At 38.2% G+C, this 19,724-nt stretch overlaps 1 protein-coding gene across 2 annotated transcripts in view; it reads left to right on the top strand.

The window, feature by feature from the left end:
* Positions 1-14,371, top strand: part of EFCAB11 (EF-hand calcium binding domain 11) — a 38,063-nt gene extending 23,692 nt beyond the window's left edge. For both annotated transcript variants that reach the window (XM_014055126.2, XM_087725362.1), the window contains exon 6: positions 13,984-14,371. In XM_014055126.2, coding sequence (XP_013910601.2) covers positions 13,984-14,077 — 94 coding nt within the window. In that variant the 3' untranslated portion in view covers positions 14,078-14,371. The remainder of the gene's footprint in view (positions 1-13,983) is intronic.
* The last annotated feature ends 5,353 nt before the right edge of the window (positions 14,372-19,724 follow it).

Below are 19,724 nucleotides of genomic sequence, written 5' to 3'. Positions count from 1 at the left end.
GTGGCTCAGTGGCTAAGACACTGAGTTTGTTGATCAAAAAGGTTGGCAGTTCAGCGGTTCGAGTCTCTAGTACTGCGTGAGCTCCCGTTACTTGTCCCAGCTTCTGCCAACCTAGCAGTTCGAAAGCACATAAAAAATTACAAGTAGAAAAATAGGAACTATCTTTGGTGGAAAGGAAACAGTGTTCCGTGCGCCTTCAGCATTTAGTCATGCTGGCCACATGACCACGGAGACATCTTCGGACAGCGCTGGCTCTTTGACTTTGAAACTGAGATGAGCACCGCCCTCTAGAGTTAGGAATGAGTAGCACATATGTGTGAGGGGAACCTTTAACTTTTTAAACACAGAAACAGAATGACCAAGGCCATAAAAAAAGCAGTGGGAGCAGGAGCAACTTCCAACTTCTGACTTCCTGCTGGCTTGACTGTAGCTAATTGTCTGTCAGCTAATGGTGGGACCAATCTACCCAACCTCCAGAGAGCTAGGGTGGAACTACTCTTCTTGGTCTCCAGTGGTCAGAGGAGGGATTGGTTTACTCACTCTCTTAATGGCCAAGGTGACACAAATGTATTGAACCCTCCTGGTGGTAGCGCAGCAGCACTGAAGCAACCACAAATTTGCCCAATTTGAATCCCACAAGAGTCAGATTGTGGATGCATTCTGTAAGTTAGCCCATTTAGAGTACCTTGGTTCAAAAATTGTTGTCCTATGACGCCCAGTTAAAGCTTAAAGACACATTTTAGTGGTATATATATGTATAAATATTTAAAAAGATACAAATCTGAAATGCAAAGGTCTATTAATTTTTTTTATGAATGGCTGCTAGATTAGTAATAGCAAAATATTGGAAATATCTAGAAGGGACATATAAGAAAAATTGGTATGATAACGTATGGTCTAGTGTGATAATGGAAAAATTAACATATAAATTGAAAGATGAAGAAAATAAGGGAGAAAAATACTTTTTTCTGTATGATATGATTTTATAAAATACTCTGATAATGACAATAATAATTAACCACCTATTTCTCTCACATTATGAGAAACTATGAAATATATAAATATTATAAATTGAAAGTATATGTGTTTATTATTATTGGCTTAGTCTTGCATTGATGTTAAAATGTATTGAATTTGTGGAAGTTTTGTTTGTACAGTTATAAAATATTTCACATGGTTTTATATTTGCATAAAATTGCTGTAAATTTAATGTTTCACTTTATAAATTCTCTGTGTGTATGTGTGTGTTCTACTCAGCATCAATAGTAGGTATTTTCACAGGGAGTAAATGAGTTTTTAGCAGTGAGCAAGATATTCAGGTTTTAAACTGATATTCATAACTATTGGGGCAGTTTGTGATGAAAAAAGATATTGCCAATATCTTCCTGAAAAGTTGTATTTTTAAGCAATCTAAATTTGTTTTAAATAACAGCAGTTGAATGAACGATAGGATATACTGTATATAAATAAACATTCTTAGTTAAGGTTTACATTTTCTAGTTTCTCATAATAAAATCTCCACCAGTTTCACTGAAAGAAATTTGTTTTTTCAAGTGGTTTAACCGAAACCAAGCAAAAATGAACGTATACATTCACAAATAGCTAATTCATGTAGGATAAAGACACTATCAAAAATCATAGAATCATAGGGTTGGAAAGGACCTTGGAGATCTTTTTGTCCAATCCTGTGCCCAGTGCAGGAGTCCTCATACCATCTCAGAAAAAATAATTATCTTTTTTTTTTCCTTGAAAACCCCCAGCAATAAAGCACCCAGAACTCTGGGAATCTCACTGTTAAGAAACCCCTCCTTATTTCCAGGTTGGACCTTCCTCAGATAAGCTTCCACTTATTGCTTCTTGTTCTACCCTCAGATATTATGGAGAAAAAATCTGCCTTCTTCTCTGGAACAGCCCTTCAAATATTGGAAGACTGCTCTCATGTCTTCCCCTCAGTTGCTCCTCTCTGCACTCTTTCTAGGGCAGTGATGGCTAACCTTTTTGTCCTCCCGTGCTGAAATCGTATGTGTGTGTGTGTCAGCACACATGTGCCTCTGTGTATGTGCGTATGACCCACTGCACCCCATTTTGTGCCTAGCAGGCCCCCCTGAAGTCTATTGGGACAAAAAACAGGGCACTGGGGGGGGGGAGCTCCCCCATGCTCCCCTCCCCAGCCCCCCGCACATGTACGTGCATCCCCCGCATGCATGGCAGAAACCCGAAAATCAAATGGCCGGTGGGAGGCATGCATTCATGTATGGTGGACCTGAGCTGGGCAACGGCTCACATGCCAGCATAGAGGGCTCCACATGCCACCTGTGGCACACATACCATAGTTTCGCCATCAGGGTTCTAGGTCATCAGCATAATTTTGTATTATAGTGACCAGAACTGGATACAGTATTCCAAAAGTAATCTCAGTAGTGCAGTATAGAGCACTGCTATCACTTATCTTAATTTAGATATTATCCATGGCTTGATGCAGCCTGTAGTCTGCTAAGACTGTTTTGTAAAGCTGAATATTTCAATGAGCACAACTACAAAGAAGTATCCAGAGAAATCCTAACTCTTATTAAGTGATTTAGATTTTTGTGAGAGTGTACCCAGAATATCCATTGCTTTCTAATAAAATTAATGGAATTTGAAAAAGCTTGGGTGTATACACTTTTTTTTTAATAGAGCAAAAGCATCCATAAATTTGTATTTGTCTCTATTAGTGCTGTATTGAGAACAAAGCTGACATAATTTAATCAGTAGTTAAGCAGATGTTGAAAGTGTAGATTAATATAGTACAATTTCTGTTTTCTGATTTGTAGCTGTGTGGCACATTTTTCTATTAATAAACATTTGAGCACATCAGTGTTTTTATGCATATTTTATGCAATTGCATATGCTGAATATAAAGTTTTGTTGCTCCATCTGTTCTTACTAAGAGGGCAGCTATGATAGCAATCTATATCTATCTAGCTGTTTGAAATCTTTTAAGTGAATTTTTATACTTAAACAGATAATGGGGAATCACTCATTGAGGGAAGGAAATAATATATTCTAGATGTGAACATATCGAGTTTGACCTCCTAAGTCTGTGATGATGAACCTATGGCATGCGTGCCAGAAGTGGTACGCAGAGCCATTTTTGTGGGCACGCCAGCCGTTGCCCATTGCTCTTCTTCAGCTGGTCTTCGTGTACGCATGTGGACCAGAAACTAGAAGGCCAGGAGACCGGCGCACATGTGCATGCCAGAAACTGGAAACACACTTTCCCAGTGCACACATGCGCAACAGGGAACTGCTCTTCCAATTTCTGGCGCTCCCCTGCACGCGTGGCCCCACTCCCGTTTCGGTACTCGGTGCTGAAAAGGTTCGCCAACACTGTCCTAAGTATTGGTTTTTGTTAATAACTATAAATGTGGCATGGTCCAGTGGTGAAATTCATTTTTTTTTACTACTGCTTCTGTGGGCATGGCTTGGTGGTGGGTCCTGTGACTGAGTGGGCACAGCCAACTCGATGTGACGCATAGCCTCGCCCACTCAGTCACATTCCACTTCCACCAAACTACAGTCACAGAACCCGGTAGGAAAAAATATGTATATGAGTTCATTCACAGCAGAGCTTTGAATGTGTTTGGGGGAAAGTTAAGGCAATAAAGGGGAGTTTGAACTGACTGTTGTCTCTGTGCCTTGCCCTGGGTCATCACAAAATATAGCATTTTGTTTTATAAAATATATTTCTATAGTTTGATTCTAATATTCATTGTATCAACAAATGTAAGAAGGAATGTAATTTTCTACCCAGTGTTATATCCTTTGTTGGCAGTTTCCTAGGATCAATGTTTAAAGCAGAGGTCTTCAAACTTGGCAACTTTAAAACTTGTGGACTTCAACTCCCAGAATTCTCCAGTCACTTCCACAATAGTTGATTTTATAAATATTTAACATTGGAAGACGTGAACACCAGGATGCAAGGAAATTGAGTATAGTAATTCTGTTCTGCTTTGAATATCCTTAAGATAATATAGTGCAGGGGTGTCAAACTGATAGCCTGTGGGCTGGATGCGTCAATGCAGGCCTATCCCACCTCAGGTCCGCAAAGGCAAAAAACGTCACGATACGTGACATAATTGAGTTTGACACCTGTGATGTAGCAGCAAGATTGCCTTTACAAGAATCAGAGAACCATATCAGCTTATCATTTTGGCGTTAAGATGGTCGTCCAATGCATTCTTAGAAGGGAAGAGTACATGTAGAAATGCATGTTGCTAAGTGGTCTAGGTCTTTGATTACATAGGATGAAAAAGTGCTGGATATGTACATGAATCAAACCATTGCTTTGTTCAATGACTGTGGATCCGCTTAACAACCACCAGTAACCACCACAAAAGTTGTAAAATTGGATTGGGCTTTATGACACATGACTGTTATGGGTAGGCTCCATTAATGTCATAGGTTGAGGTCTACCTGTAATTTAATAGAAGACTTATATGCATATGAGTGTTTATATAAAACTGTTATATCCCAACTGTCAATGAGACGAGTTCTCTTACTACCTTGTTTTTATTTAAAATGATGCCCCCCAAATAATAAAATATTGCTTTCATTAATTACATTATTTGAATATGGATCCTATTACATAACAGAAATAAAGAATTTCCAATAAAAAGTAACCACTTCTATTTAATTTTTTCAACCCTTTTCTTCAGTACAATATATTGCCTTTCTTATTTAATCCCATCACTTTAAATTAGTTTGCCATTGAAAAACTGGAGAGCACTTCAGACAATTTTAGAGGGTAAGTATCTACAGATCTTGATGATACCATTGCAACTAAAATGCTTCCTTGATAGTTTCGTTTATCAAAATAGCCGGTTTGATTGTCATTATGTCTATACTACATTATTCTAAAAACCATAACAATCTTTTCTGTAGCTGTTCCACGTTTGTTAAGTATTTATTTAGTTTTCTTTACATGCATTTTTAAAAGTGAAATTAATACTCATGCATCTGAGAAAATTGCAGAGCACTGCAGGAAGCTCATCAACAAAGGTACAAGTATTAGAAATAAATAGCAGTGGATAATTTATTAGGCAAAAAGACAGATTACTGAAAAAGCTGCCAATCCTTGAAACATCAGTTGGTGGGTCATTTTATCCCCAAGCATCACTCTTCATACAAAGTGTACAGTCAGTTTGACAATTTAGTAGTCCTGCAATAATAGCTTCCAGTTTAAACTTATAAATAGATGCATTTTATTTTCCATCCCTCCCCCCTCTCTCACCCACTCCCTCCCTCTCTCTCCTCTTTCTCTCTCATATATATATATATATATATATATATATATATATATATATATATGTGTGTGTGTGTGTGTGTGTGTGTGTGTGTGTGTGTGTGTGTGTGTGTGTGTGTGTGTGTTTGTGTGTGTGTGTGTGTGTGTGTGTGTGTGTACAGAACACACACACACACACACACAAACAAACAGGGGCCCTGCTGGCATATGGTTAAAGAAGTATTGCACACTAACTCTATCCACAGCCTGGAGTTCAATCCTGACAGAGCACAAGGTTGACTCAGCCTTCCATCCTTCTTAGGTCAGTAAAACGAGGACCTGATTATTGGGGGCAATAACATTGAAACCTCTCAGTGCTGTAAAGCATTGTGGAGTAATATATTCGTCTAAGTGCCATTACTATATGTCTTATAAATATTATTATAAAATTATAAACTGGTATTTCCCCCAACTTCTATTTAGTGTTAAACATTGTTATACCAACAACTCCCATAATCCCGATATTAAAATTATCTTCTATGGCATTCTTCTCTTCTGCCTGGCTTTCATTCTCTTCCTGGCATGCTTAAAAAGCTTAAACAAAGGATAAAGCATGAGGGTGGTCATTGAATGACAATAAATATCTAACAACATACATTCTCCAAGAAGAAACATTACTACTTAAATTATATAATAGTTATTGAGGCATGCCATCCGAATCCAATGTCTGGAACCCTTACTGTATATCGGACATTAACACAATTGAGTGAGTCCAGAGTCACAAACTAGAAGAGTCCTCCACTCCACTGCTTATACTTATACCCTAACTTATACCACCAGACTTGAAATTTTGGGCTTAGACAACTTAGAACTACACCGTCCTCGGTGTCACCTAAGCGTAGTTCATAAATTATCTACTACGATGTTCTACCTGTCAATGACTACTTCAGCTTCAACCACAACAATACATGAGCACACAATAGATACAAATTTAAGGCAAACCGTACCAAACTCGATTGCAGAAAATACGACTTCAGCAACAAAGTGGTCAATGCCTGGAATGCTTTATCTGACTCAGTGGTTTCTTCCCCAAACCCCCACAATTTTAACCTTAGACTGTCTACTGTTGACCTCATCCCATTCCTAAGAGATCTGTAAGGGGCGTGCATAAGCGCACCAATGTGTCTATCATCTCTGCCCTAACATTTATTCGTATCCATTTCATGTATTCATAATCTTGTATATACTTATATTTGTTATCTTATACATGATTGACAAAACAAACAAACAAATAAATAAACAAATAAGAATTCTGATATTGTTGGCATTGAACTTTTTAACCTTCAAGCAGTAAGATTTATCCTGTTTTGTAGGCACTCATTAAAGTGGTGCACCTACATATCTGGCATTATTTTCCCCCATTTCAAAAGCTTTTAAGCCATGTATTTTATTTTTAGAAGCTTTTATTGAATTATTTATGTAATTCAATATAAATTGATGGTTTTTAAAGCTTATCATAAACTGCTTTTAATTGTTCCCATTTGGGACCTGTTTTTCAATGAACCCGGATAACTGGTACATGGCTTTCTAAATAAATAATAAAAGAAATAATACATAGCTATAGGAGGCATTGTCAGTAAAAGAGGCAGGAGGGTGTGGGAATAAGTGTGCAGAAAACAAAACATGACTGGAGAGCCCCTTGGCTTCCTATGATTTGTTATAAATTCATTATCACTTCAGTTCTTGTTTATACTTTTATTAAGAATATTAAAGTAAGCAAGAATGGCTTTGCGCTCTTAGTTACTTTCACTGCATTCTGTTGCAAGTGTTTCCTTTTTGCCTTACGTATTTAAACAAAGTAAGTATTTGTCCTTTAAACAGCAGAGTGAAAAGGTTTTTTCTTTAATCAAGATTTCAGCCCAAAGCATCTCTCTCCTCTCCTCTCTCTCCTCTCCTCTCTTCTCTCTCTTCATCTCTCCCTCTCCTCTCTCCATCTCTTTCTCTCTCCATCTCTCTCTCTCTCTTCTCTCCATCTCTTTCTCTCTCCATCTCTGTCTCTGTGTGTCTGTGTGTCTGTGTGTGTGTGTAAATTCTCAGCCACCCAGGTAAATTTTCCAGGAATTGCTGTGCTGAAGAATTGGGTTAAAATAGTTCTAAAAAAGTGGTTAAATAGTTTAGGACCTTTTCAGATGCAATAGAAACACTGAGTTCTTGAGTCTTTTATTTTTTTTAAATTATTTTATTAAGACTTATATGCCATTTAAATTAAAAGTGACTCTGTGTGGCTGTATATTCCTCATTACATTAGGAGGATTAAAATATAGTTAAATAAAAAAACCACTAATGACATAGCAATAAAATCAGAATCTACCACACACATATATTTCTTAAGATAGTCAATAATCACATGGCAATACTAATTCAGAAACAATTCAGTTGCTCATCTAATTCTAGAAGGCTCTTCAGAAGGCCACATCTTGATATCCTTCTCCAACAGAGAAAGGATATCGTGCTATTGCTTCCCCATTATCTCCAGTAGAATGCTGCTCTTGGAGAAGGGAGTCATCCCCCTTTTATGGAGAACATTCCCCCAGAGTTGGGGCCCTGCAATGCCTTACATCATAGATCTCACTAGACAGGCAGGTTCCACTCAGAGAAAGTGGTCTCAAAACTACCTAGGTCCTGACATTTAAATGTGACAATCAGCACCTTGAATTGTACTGGGAAACCAGTTGGAAACCAATATAACTCTAAAGTAGGAATGTTATGTGGGTGATATGTCTGTTAGTATCAGCTGTATCAACTGTATCTTTTGAAGGAAATTTAAGGGCAGCCTTATATAGAATGAGTTAGCATAAAGTGACAAAGGCATGAGTGGCTATCAAAAGAGCCTGCTGGATTAGAAATGGCCCACAATAGATAGCTACAAAACTAAAAGAGCTCTCCTGGCCATAATCTTGATTTGCTTTTCAGCAGAAGCTTGAATCCAAGAGGGATCCCAGATTGTGATCCTTCTTTGCGTAGGGAAATTCAATTATATCTAGTGGTTGAATTTCATTAATGATGAAGTTCAGTTTTACTAATGGTGAAATGTAATGGAAAATATTGGCTTCTGCACCCATACTCCCTTTCTCTTTCTGGCATTGAATCTAAATCTTTTTTAATTCATCTAGATCCTTGCAAGTTTCAGGCAGTACAATTGAACTTCATCTATTATTTACGCTGACCACCAGTTTGTTTTGACTACATGTTCCAAAGACCAAATAGACCCTTGATAGAATTGTCTGCTAATGCCTTGGAAAACCCTCTTCAGAAATTAAGCAAATCTTTCAGGTTTCTGGGTATATCAGAAGAAAGGGTCCATCTTTCCTGTGTATGTGAAAAACAACATGAGTTTTTCTGAAAATTATAGGAACCTCTACAGCTCCACCAAGGAATGGAAAACAGTAATAATATTGAAATATGACAAGCCATCAGTTGAGTGTCTCTCATTAATCAACACTATTGCATTATTTATTTTATTCTTTGCTGATAGTTCAAAGGGATAATCAATGTTTGCTGATGATAGAATAATAATAGCCAGCAAAATGTACCTTTATCAAGCACAAAAAGGATTGTACATTTATCAGCCTTTTCATCTGTATGAAAAGAGCAGTGGAAATAGATTAGATGACCTTTTAAAATTCTCTTCTTCCCTAACATTCCATGAAAAAGTTGTATTATAATGCCAAATGGCACAATGTAATTTCACAATACTGCTACCTATAGTTTTAAGATTTTGAAAATCTCCTTCAGGAACAAAAGAAATACTTTTTTTTTTTAATTACGTGTTATGTCATATGTTACTGTATGTATTCCCCTCCCATATAAGTTGTTAGCCGCCCTGAGTCCCCTCAGGGAAAAGGGCGGCCTATAAACTTATTCCTATTCCTATTCCTATTCCTTTAATTTTTATCCATGGACTAATATTGCTAGTTAGAAATCCCAGAGAAGTCAAAGTGTTGCCATAGCATAAGATGACATCAGCCATTTGTCTGTATCATGTCAAGAGGCAGTCTCAGATCAGAGGTTTGTCATAGCCAGTGGGTATCCCTAGACCATCCTTTCACTGATATAATAGCATAATTCTTGCAATATTTTAATCTGCCTGAATGTAGTACAATGTGTGATTGCTGCTCCATGCATGAACTTGCAATCATGGCATGACTGACAAAAGGAACGAAAGTAATTTTCTTCTGTTTTCAACTAACCATGATTTTTTAAATATGGAAATAAGGTCAAACTGTGATAAGTTTGCCATGTTTTATCCAAACAATCCCATTTCAAACTGTGGTTTATAATTTTGGCTTATTTAATTAATAATTGAAATTCTGATGCTTCCAGTAGGTATGACTTAAGAACATGATATGAAGGAAGAGCTGACTCATGCATCTTATTTGTTTGTTTTGATAATTGTCTATGTTATTGTCCTACCCAAAGAATAATGAGACAATAAAAAAACCCAATCCCAAATTTAAAAAGCATGATTAAAAAAAAAGCTATCAAATAAGTATAAATAAAAGGTTTCATTATATACATTAATAAGACAGACTAAGAAGCATAATATTATTAGAGAGAGAAGGCTGCAGTTTAAATAAATAAACTTTAGTCTTTGATAAACAGGCCCATGAAGATGCAGATCAAGCTGTTTTGGGGAGAAAATTCCAGAGCCATCTGGAGCACCCTTTGCCTTGGCAGCTTCCCTCAGGGTTGACCCACACAACAGTGCTTTGAATTCAACTTGGAAATCTACTGGGGACTAATCCAGGATGAGTGTTAAATGCTCCCTCCTGGAAGCACCTGGTCTGATCATTGTAATATGGACCTTTTCTAATGTTTGCATTTCCTTCAGGCGCCTCCATAGTAAGATTATAATTATCAAAGAGGAAGAAACCAACATGTGAGAAATGGAAGCCAAATTAGATCTGTCTAAAAAAATTGCTAGATCAGTGGCTGAGATGCTGAGTTTGTCAATCAGAAAGGTCGGCAGTTCAGCGGTTTAAATCCCTAATGCCATGTAATGGAGTGAGCACCGATTACTTGTCTCAGCTTCTGCCAACCTAGTAGTTCGAAAGCATGTAAAAATGCAAATAGAAAAATAGGAACAACCTTTGGTAGGAAGGTAACAGCGTTCCGTGCTCCTTCGCTGTTTAGTCATGCATGCCATATGACCATGGAGACATCTTTGGACAGTGCTGGCTCTTCGGCTTTGAAACGGAGATGAGCACCGCCTCCTAGAGTCGGGAATGTCTAGCACATATATGTGAGGGGAACCTTTATACCATTAAAAGTAATCATTCCCCTACTACAATGCTGGCCTAGCAATGCAAGGACAGAACCAGACAAAGTCAGAATAACCCCCAAATTTCAAACATACCATTTTAGGGGAAAAATGTTCTTGTCTGGAATATTCTCCCAACCACTAAACCTTCTAACTTGTCGGAATTTAGCTTCAATTCTTTCTTTAAAGCTCAGCTTTAATTTCACCAATGTCAGCCCTTCAAGGCAGGGCAAGGCAGGAAATAGACATTGCAAGAAATATGTCTACTTTATCGACATATACTATAATAACAGAAACTTGAAAGCCCGACAACATTTTCTGTCCCTCCTCTTTATACCAGAGAGAGTAAAAGCAGTGAACACAATCTTGAATTTCTTTCTCAACTTTCCTGTTTTACCAGACTAGGCTCATATTCTACTAACAGCTACATATTTTCTCCAAGTTAATCTCTACACTCCTCTTATATCAACCCCATTATTCAGTCCAAGCAGGAATAAACTGAGGAGTTTGGCACAATCGGTGATGAAGGGAAGGCAAACTAAAATTTGTCATCATATTAACATCCAATGTCTTTGTACAAATATTAAATAGAATGGGAATCACAATTAGCAGGAAATACGTTTTGTAATCATTATATTACAATATAGAGCAGGGCTGTCAAACTCTTGGCCCGCGGGCCAGATGCAACATGCATCTGTCCCAGTTTAGCAAAGGGAGAAAAAGTCTCGATACGTCATGTGACACCGCATCCTACTACCGGTAGGGCTAATTTCACTAAAACATAACAACCCTTAGATGCAATGGTGTTTGTTCTGTCCAGTGAATGAAAACAACCAAAATGATGGTTGCAAGCTAAATATATTCCCTACCATACAGACCAGCTGCAACTTTGCAGAGAGGAAATTATAGTCTGAATTTTCCAGTTTCTCCAAATAGGGCTGGGGAAGATTCATGCTTAAGATTGCTTTCCTCTGACAATATTGGGCTTGGTAACCAATGATCTGACTTGGTGGTAGACAAATTCTGTGATTCAATCTGTATGTATAAAATACTCTTGTTCTGTTTGTGCCAATTCCTGTCACCTGACTCAGATTTCCAGTTATCAGTGAATTATCCAGTAGATCAGCAGCTAAAGAAATGTCTTGAATATCCAAAATGTTATCTGGAAATAGAGCACTGAGAACTGAGTGAGAGAATGCTTTGCATTAGAAAGGGGGTTATTGATTGGAGGGGACACAATTGCAACATTTATAATATATGCATTTTAATTAATCAAAAAACTGGAGAGCATACCAAAAGGAATTCTTTATGCTGTTTAGACAATACACAGATATTTTAAAATTCCAGCTGGAGTGGTGGCTTTATTCAGCCAGGGAGGGTAGGAAGTGTTTCAGAATGCTTTAATTACCTAATATAATAAGAAAGTAATTTATATTCTGCATTGAATTAAGTTGTGTACTAATTACATCTACCATTCTAGTAAAAGATTAGCCTTAGGTGCTGAATGGCACAAAATAAATAGTTTTAAAAATTATTAGGAAAATTTGATGAATAATAAACAGCAGTGATTCTAGTCTATTGATTTGTATTTACTGACTCAAAGAGATAAATATTTTTCCTACTTCAAAGATACGTTGAAATGAAACATGTCATTTTCATCATAGTTATTCATTTGAACTAGATAATACTTGAAAACTCACACATTCAGATTATTTATTTATTTATATTTTATTCAATTTATCTGGCTGTTCGTTCAAAGCACGTACTCTGGTTGATGAATCAGTTACAAACATTAGCATAATAATTCAGAATGAAAAATAAATATACACAGAAACAACAAAATAATTGGTTTCACAAACAATCAGCAATGAGAAAAGTAGAGCAGCTTATAAGGTGAACAGTTGTCATTGTTAATTCTTGAAGACTTGTTCTAATGATGCATTATTGTATTTAACAGTATTGTGTAACCTGTGCTAAATTAATGCAAAATTCCACCTAGTCTTACATTATATTTCTAATAGTTAACAAGACATAGGCTTAGCAGCACTTTGCCATGTTAGAGATAATATAAAAACCATAACTATATATAGCTATTTGTAGCTTGCTCTTCTGTGAATTTACCTAATGGTTGGGGAATGAGGCTTCCAGAGCACTATGAGAATGAGCTCCATTCTTGAGATCCTTTAGAAGCCTTATCTCCCAAACTGCATGATTTCGCAGATACTAAGATTGTTGGCCAAGCAGAAACAAAAATAGCCAGAGAAATGATTGAAGCCTGGGAAATGTGCCCCTTGTCAGTCAATAGTGTTGACTGATTTACCACATAGTGGTAATAGTGAGTGCTGATTTACCACCAGCTTCTTGGGTACTTGGGAGTGGAGAGCAGGGTGTCCAAGAAAACAACAACTAATGAGTTAATAGCTGGTCATCAACACCCTAATTAACAACTAAAAGTCACACACAACCACATGCCATATAAATACAATGCTTAGAACAGCCCAGAGCATACATTCTGGAGAGAGAGAAGTTCCCTTTCAGGCTCCAGCATGAGCCTGAAAGCTTGGAAGAATAAACGTTTGGTTCCAGTGATTGACTCAGATTGGATCTTGCAATAATATCCTATTTGTCTTCATTCCCGAGTATTAAATATATTCGCCACGTTGAGTTATTTATAAAAAATACTAGTTGATAAGTCGGCGTTGCTCAGGAATTTATTTACAGGGGGGAAATGTCCAGACCAAACATAATTTCTAATATTGGATTTTCCTCCCTACCAGAGGGAGTCCCCTTGTGGAGTACTGTGAAGCCGTTACCATGGCAACTCCACTGCACTGTACAGTAGAAGCCATTTTAAGGCACAACAGGCTGTATCTTAACAGATGACACACACCAAGAGGTGTAAGGGATGTTTTACCCCCACAGTATTTGTTTCCAGAGAGTAAGTCATCTGTGTACCAAGTTTGGTTGTAATTGCTCGAGAAGTTCCAGAATTATGTTGGAGAACACACACACACACACACACACACACACACACACACACACACACACACACACACACACACACAGCTACATACATACATACATACATACATACATACATACATACATACATCTTTAAAAATCCCTAAAGGACTTCCAAAGGCTGCATGAACAATCTTTACTTTCAGATACTCAGGTTTTTTTATATTTCTCTATAATTAACTAGCTATATACTGTACGAAGAGCTACATTTAAAAGTTGCAAATGTTGTAAGGAAAAGTCCTTTTGCACATTTGTAATGCTGGCCTTAGATATTTGTCAATTAGATATTAGTCTTTGCTTTACAGAATCACATACTTTCATGCTATAAAATATAGAATGATTTCATTAATTAAAGTATCAAAATGTTTTTCTTTTATAGGGTGGTTGATCAGGATTCTGATGGCCGTATTAGCTTCAATGAATTTGAATCAGCGATGAAGTATGGAGAAGAAAATTTGTCTCACCTTACCTAAAGTGCAATTTGTTATAAATTTGCAAAAGAACTGCCGTTTCCAAAAGCTGCAAAACGTTTTTTCTTCACGTTAGCAAATCTACACAGAATCTGAGGAAACAAAGAAATCTTGTCCTATCACACTTCCATGACATGTATTGATGTTCTTTAATTACTTTTTAAATTTTGGTTTCTCTTCCTCAATATTTATGCAAAATTAATTAATATAGCTGATGAACTGTATGAACATGGAAAAGGAAAAAAAACAGTGAAAGACTACTTAATTAAATGAAAAACCCACTTTGTTTGAACACTTCATTCCCAAAGTTCAGTTATTTCTTTATAGACTGACCACAATTTGGACAAACTAAATCCAATTTTCCTATTCTGAGATCAGTTAATCTGGAAGTGGGATTGGTTCTGGGTGTTTTGTAAAAAGGAAACAATGGGATTCAGAACGGAGTTCTTGCCTGCAAAATCTGGACAACCAGTAAGATAATAGCAAAGAGATAAGAAAGCTCTTAGCTACTTGCTATCTATTGGTCATCCAGATCTGGTAATCTTAGCTGTAGCCCCTTGATGGCAAACCTATGGCACACGTGCCAGAGGTGACATGCAGAGCTTTCTCTGTGGGTATGTGCGCTGCTCTTCTGGGTTCTGTTGCACGCATGTGTGCTGGACAGCTGGTCCGGTGCGCATGCATGCTAGACCAGCTGCTGTCTTAAGGGTTCCGCTGTTCTGGCATGTGCGATCCAGTTTCGGCACTCGGTACCGAAAAGGTTAGCCATCACTGCTATAGCCTCTCAGAAGCAACTGTTTGATTTGGGCCATTGCTATTTTAATTGAAAGAAATGTGAAGAGAAACTGCTTGGCAATCAATGGGTGGGTGGGTGGATGGGTTGGTTGGTTGGTTGGTTTTTATATTCCACAAGACAACCCTTTCGATCATAATACAATAATTACCTTTTCTGTGTCTGGGGATTTGACTTGAATTGCTAAAAGAACTGCAACAAGTGAAAAAAGAACCTAGCTCAACCATGCCTATATGTCTAATGCACTATGGGCTGAATCAACATTGCATAACAGTATGAAAAGAATACCCTGTCCATGAATAACCCTGCAGTTAGCAGGCCACCTAATGCAAATATTTGTATTTTTAAGCATACTCTGAATTTTCCATAAACAAAAGGACACAACACACAAAGTGTGTTGAATAAACAACAGGCGTGAAGGCAATACCTCCAAGAATCAATGAATGCAAAACAGCCACCAGCAAGAAATACCTTGGATATGATAGTAGTGACTGCTTGCTGAATGTAGCTGTGCATGTACCCTATGTGCATGCTCTTGGCAGTTACTGTTTGAGGACACTTGCTGTGTTTAAATCTCAACATTAGAAATCAAGGGTATGCATACTGAGTATTGTGCACTTTGAACAACCTGAAACTACTGCCAGAACTTTTTTGTATTTGCATCATTTGTGTGAATATAGGTAGAATATAGGTACAGTAGAACTGCATTAGCAGAAACATCTTTAATGTTCCTTTCAGCACTTGCTTTTCTTTTGAAGGTCACATATTAATCTTCCCACCCAAATTCAGTCTCTGCACGTGAATTCACACAAACCCCCTCCAGGAGTAGCTTATTTCTCAAGCAAGCAGGCAACTGAGCAATGGAAGGCTGGTTCCCTCTTCCTGGCTATATGGACTGCTGTTGGATAGATGACTTCATGCTGCATGTCCGTATGTCATATGAGTGCATGTAACTTCAGAGCCTGCACACCCTGTTTGACTTACCTCTAGATCTCAGTGTTATGCTTTGTTGGTGTCCGGGAAACAGGTAATTTGGAAATAGTACAAGTTCAGAGCAACTGCATATTCTTATTTATTTTTCACATTTCTGTACTGCTCATCTCCCAATGGTCTTTTGACCGTATTCCTTTCTTATATTAAAAAAAATGGATAACTATACCCCTTGCGCTAAGGGTTGCTACCGACAAACCTCTTAGAATCTTGGTTTGGACTCTCAAGTTTGATGTTATGAATATCAGCATTGCCCATATGTGAAGGTATAATAAAGCAGAACTTGTGGAAGTTGTGGCTTCATTTTGGAAGATTTTTAAGAGATAAAGCTTAAACCATGCTCCAACACTGGAAGTTTTTAAGAAGATGTCTGAAGTGGTATAGGGTTTCCTGCCCAAGCAAGGGGTTGGACTAGAAGACCTCCAAGGTCCTTTCCAACTCTGTTATTCTATTCTATTTCTTGTCAACTGTTTTTCCTGAAAAAGATTAAATTTGATGAATCTTGCAATCTCTCCCAATTCTGCAATCCTGTAACATACTAGAATGGAAACTCAAGTATTTTAGTCACTGTTGAGTCCAGTTTGAAGTCAGCCTGCCAAGGCTCTGCCATTCTTAGAGCTCACTTTCTGCTGGAGTTAATTTCCGAAGTGTTCTTAAAAATAACCAAGAGCAGAACCTAATTCAGCATGATTCTCTGCAGTTACATTTATCACAAAGAATGGCCTAAGAAGCCAGCTTGGCAATAAGTCTCATGTTATGATTGAGCGGGGGACAATCGTGCTTTCTGTCATGAACAACCAGTTGCTTGAACAGGTTGGCAGAATTCCAGCGGGACAGCTTTCAGAAAACCAGGTGTCAATGCACCTGTTGATCTGGCACCTGTTTAGGGTATATTTCCCCTTTGGACTCCAATGGAGATAGCCAGCAATCTTTTGGCACTTGTCTGTAAATGTGTTAGTGGCAACTTTAGTGAATTATGTTCATTCACAGCCTATAATGAGTCCCAAATAGTTTTAAAGAGTCCTACAATAGGCTGCCAAAGTCTTTTGGGATAAGGCTGATAAACACCCATCTTTAACTTCCTTGAAATGCTGCCTAAGACTTAATTGGCAATTAGCTTGGCAAGCCACATGGATCAAAGAGTTAAAATGGAACTTCAGAAGGTAAGCTGATGAGCGTGAACCAAGTTGCTTCCTGCAAAGTCTCACATGCCTTTGTTCCTCCTTTATGTCCTATGCGAGGAGCCCATCATCTTCAAGCCTTACTCCCGAGTCGTCCCTTATGCACACTGGTAACGGGGAGCCTGTTCCTTTGCCTCGCTGATGTCCAACTCTGGAGGCAGCACATACAGTAACTCCCAGATGTCCCTGCCCCCCTCTCTGCCTCTGACGCAGAGCCCTCGTATGAGCTTTCATCAAACTCCAGGACTGGCCCATGTTCCTCCCCAATCTCCTCCCTGTCCGACTCTGCTGCCAGCTCCGCAGGTTGCCCGCAGACACAACATGCACTACAGTAGTTGCATCTAACAGCTCAGCATCAATTAGCAGTTTAACTGCCAGGGTCCCGCATCTTGGGAAGTGCTAGTGATAGGAAAATTAGTACACTCTCTACCTGGACTGAACCAAACGTCTGAAGGGATGTGAAGTTCAGTGATGTCAGGACCTGTAATTCTCACTTCCTAATACCTTCTCCCTGCACTACTTGTCTGCTGAAGGTGATGTGTCAGAAGATAATCAAGGAAACTATGTGGAGGAAGTTTTAAAATTCATCTAGTCATTTATTTATTTATTTATTTATTAAATTTGTTTGTGGCTCATATCACCATGCGATGACTCCAAAGCCATCATCTGCATGTTAGCGCTGATTGTGTCTGATGCCTCTGGATCACATGCTGCTTGCTGGCTGACAACTGATTTAACAACTGCACAAGGATTTTTCTGTACTTGAGAGCAGATACGAGTTGCCTAGTGCTTCCCCTGGTGGGAAGGATACCTGAAGGATGCCAGAAAGAGTGTTTAAACATTTCCAAGGTTGAAAGATGCTAGGAGTCGTTCCTGCTGCTAACCTGGGACTTAGAATAGATGGAAACAGTGTAGCTTCACCTACAAGATTGAAAATACCCTGTTACTCTTGTGCCTATACTACGATGATGCCTCTGGGTGTTAATTCCACTAATTTCAGGGGGGGGGGACACCCCAATTTCTTGTAATGAAAAGTTGTGCAAATCCTTATTTTTGTCTGCCTTTATTTCAATATCATTCTGTAAGGATATCATGTTTTAATGCATTCTTTTGCTTCTTGGGCAGAATTTTAATTGTAAAATTCCTACAATTCCTACAATAACCGTTGTCATACTTATTACTAAATATGTATTTAAGTGAATTATTATTTACATTTGAAGGAAGAAAGAGAAAACACGAAACTGTTACTCTATCCTTACAATAAGCTTGATTGAAAACTAGGTTTTGCCATTCCTGCATTTTTCACTCTGGTCTTTTTACAATGGAAAATCCCTCCACATTGAATTATATCAGAAGGAAGTCAGGAAAGAATATGGCAAGGAGCAACCATGAAAATAAATAGCATCCTAAACAGCAAATAATGAAATTAGTTCACAGAATTAACTTGGTGGGGGAGTTATATTGTGAACCTTTAATGTTGTAAGTTACCTGTTGTGGCCCAGCAGGAGCTGTTGGCGCTGCCGACAGACTCCGATAGCGAGGGACCTATGAGTCGGCTCTGGACGATGTGGAGGACCCTGGGCAGGGACCATAGAGGCTGGTTGGCCACCAGGAGGCACCTGAGGCATGGAGCAGCGGTGAAAGCCAAAGGGAGTTTGTCCCTGATGTCAGGCAGAGAAGGGTGGAGAAGCTCAGGCAGCAATTATGGAGACATAGAAGATAATCAGGCCCAGGTGGTTGTGATTTGGCTCCTCCCAAGAGAGTATATAAGAAGAGACTTTGGGAGGAGACCTTTTGCAGGACACAACCATTTTACTAAGCTGAAGAAGCTCTTGTGTGTATCTCTTATCTGTGGGAGTCTGGGTTGCTGCCAAAGTCTTATCTGTGCGTAATTACTGTGAATAAAGCATGGCTAACAGTAACCTTGTGTCAGCGTGACTCACCATACGGAGTGGGGTCAGAACAGTTATCAATGGTAGCCATGTATGTAAAGATAGCCATTTAAATTTGTTTAACAAATCAATTAATGTGTATAATATTTTATAACATAGATAGAGGATAGATCAGCTTTCTCTAGTCTGGGGCAGCCTTCTAGATGTGTGGAATGTTATCCAGAGTCTTCATAAATGCTCATGTTTTAAGAGTGCAAATGTGAAAGGTTGGAAACTTTATTTTGCCACTGAGCACAGGAAATAAAAAATGGATGCAAATTGCAATTATTATGTAACACAGACATGTTGCTAATTAGTAATATTTTAAGAAATTATTTGAAAGTGTCCCATAAATAAGATTTATTAGATAAAGTTTACACATTATTTCAAGAACACAACCAACATTTCAAACATATCAACAAAAATGGGAAATTCATTTATGTTGATTTCAGTGAAGTCTTAAAATACAACTGGAAGAAAGGAATTTTGCTGTTGTTGTTTGGCTCTTGGTGACCTCATAGATTAGTGCAGAGGCGGGGAACTATGGTCCTTTTACGATCTGTGAACTTCAACTCCCAGAATGTCAAGTTTTCTTGACAAAATTTTGGAATGGTTTGCCATTGGCTTCTTCCTGTGGCTGAAAGAGAATAACTGGGCCAAAGTCATCTAGCTGGTTTCACATCTAAGGTGGGGAATTGAACTCATAGTCTCCTACCCTGTTTCCCCTAAAATAAGACCTTTCTGGATAATAAGCC

This window comes from Thamnophis sirtalis, unplaced genomic scaffold, assembly GCF_051295495.1.
Source record: "Thamnophis sirtalis isolate CommonGarterSnake01/CBP01778 unplaced genomic scaffold, rThaSir2_p1.2 scaffold_1, whole genome shotgun sequence".
Classification (NCBI taxonomy): domain Eukaryota; kingdom Metazoa; phylum Chordata; class Lepidosauria; order Squamata; family Natricidae; genus Thamnophis; species Thamnophis sirtalis.
This window is presented reverse-complemented; position numbering and strand designations above follow the sequence as displayed.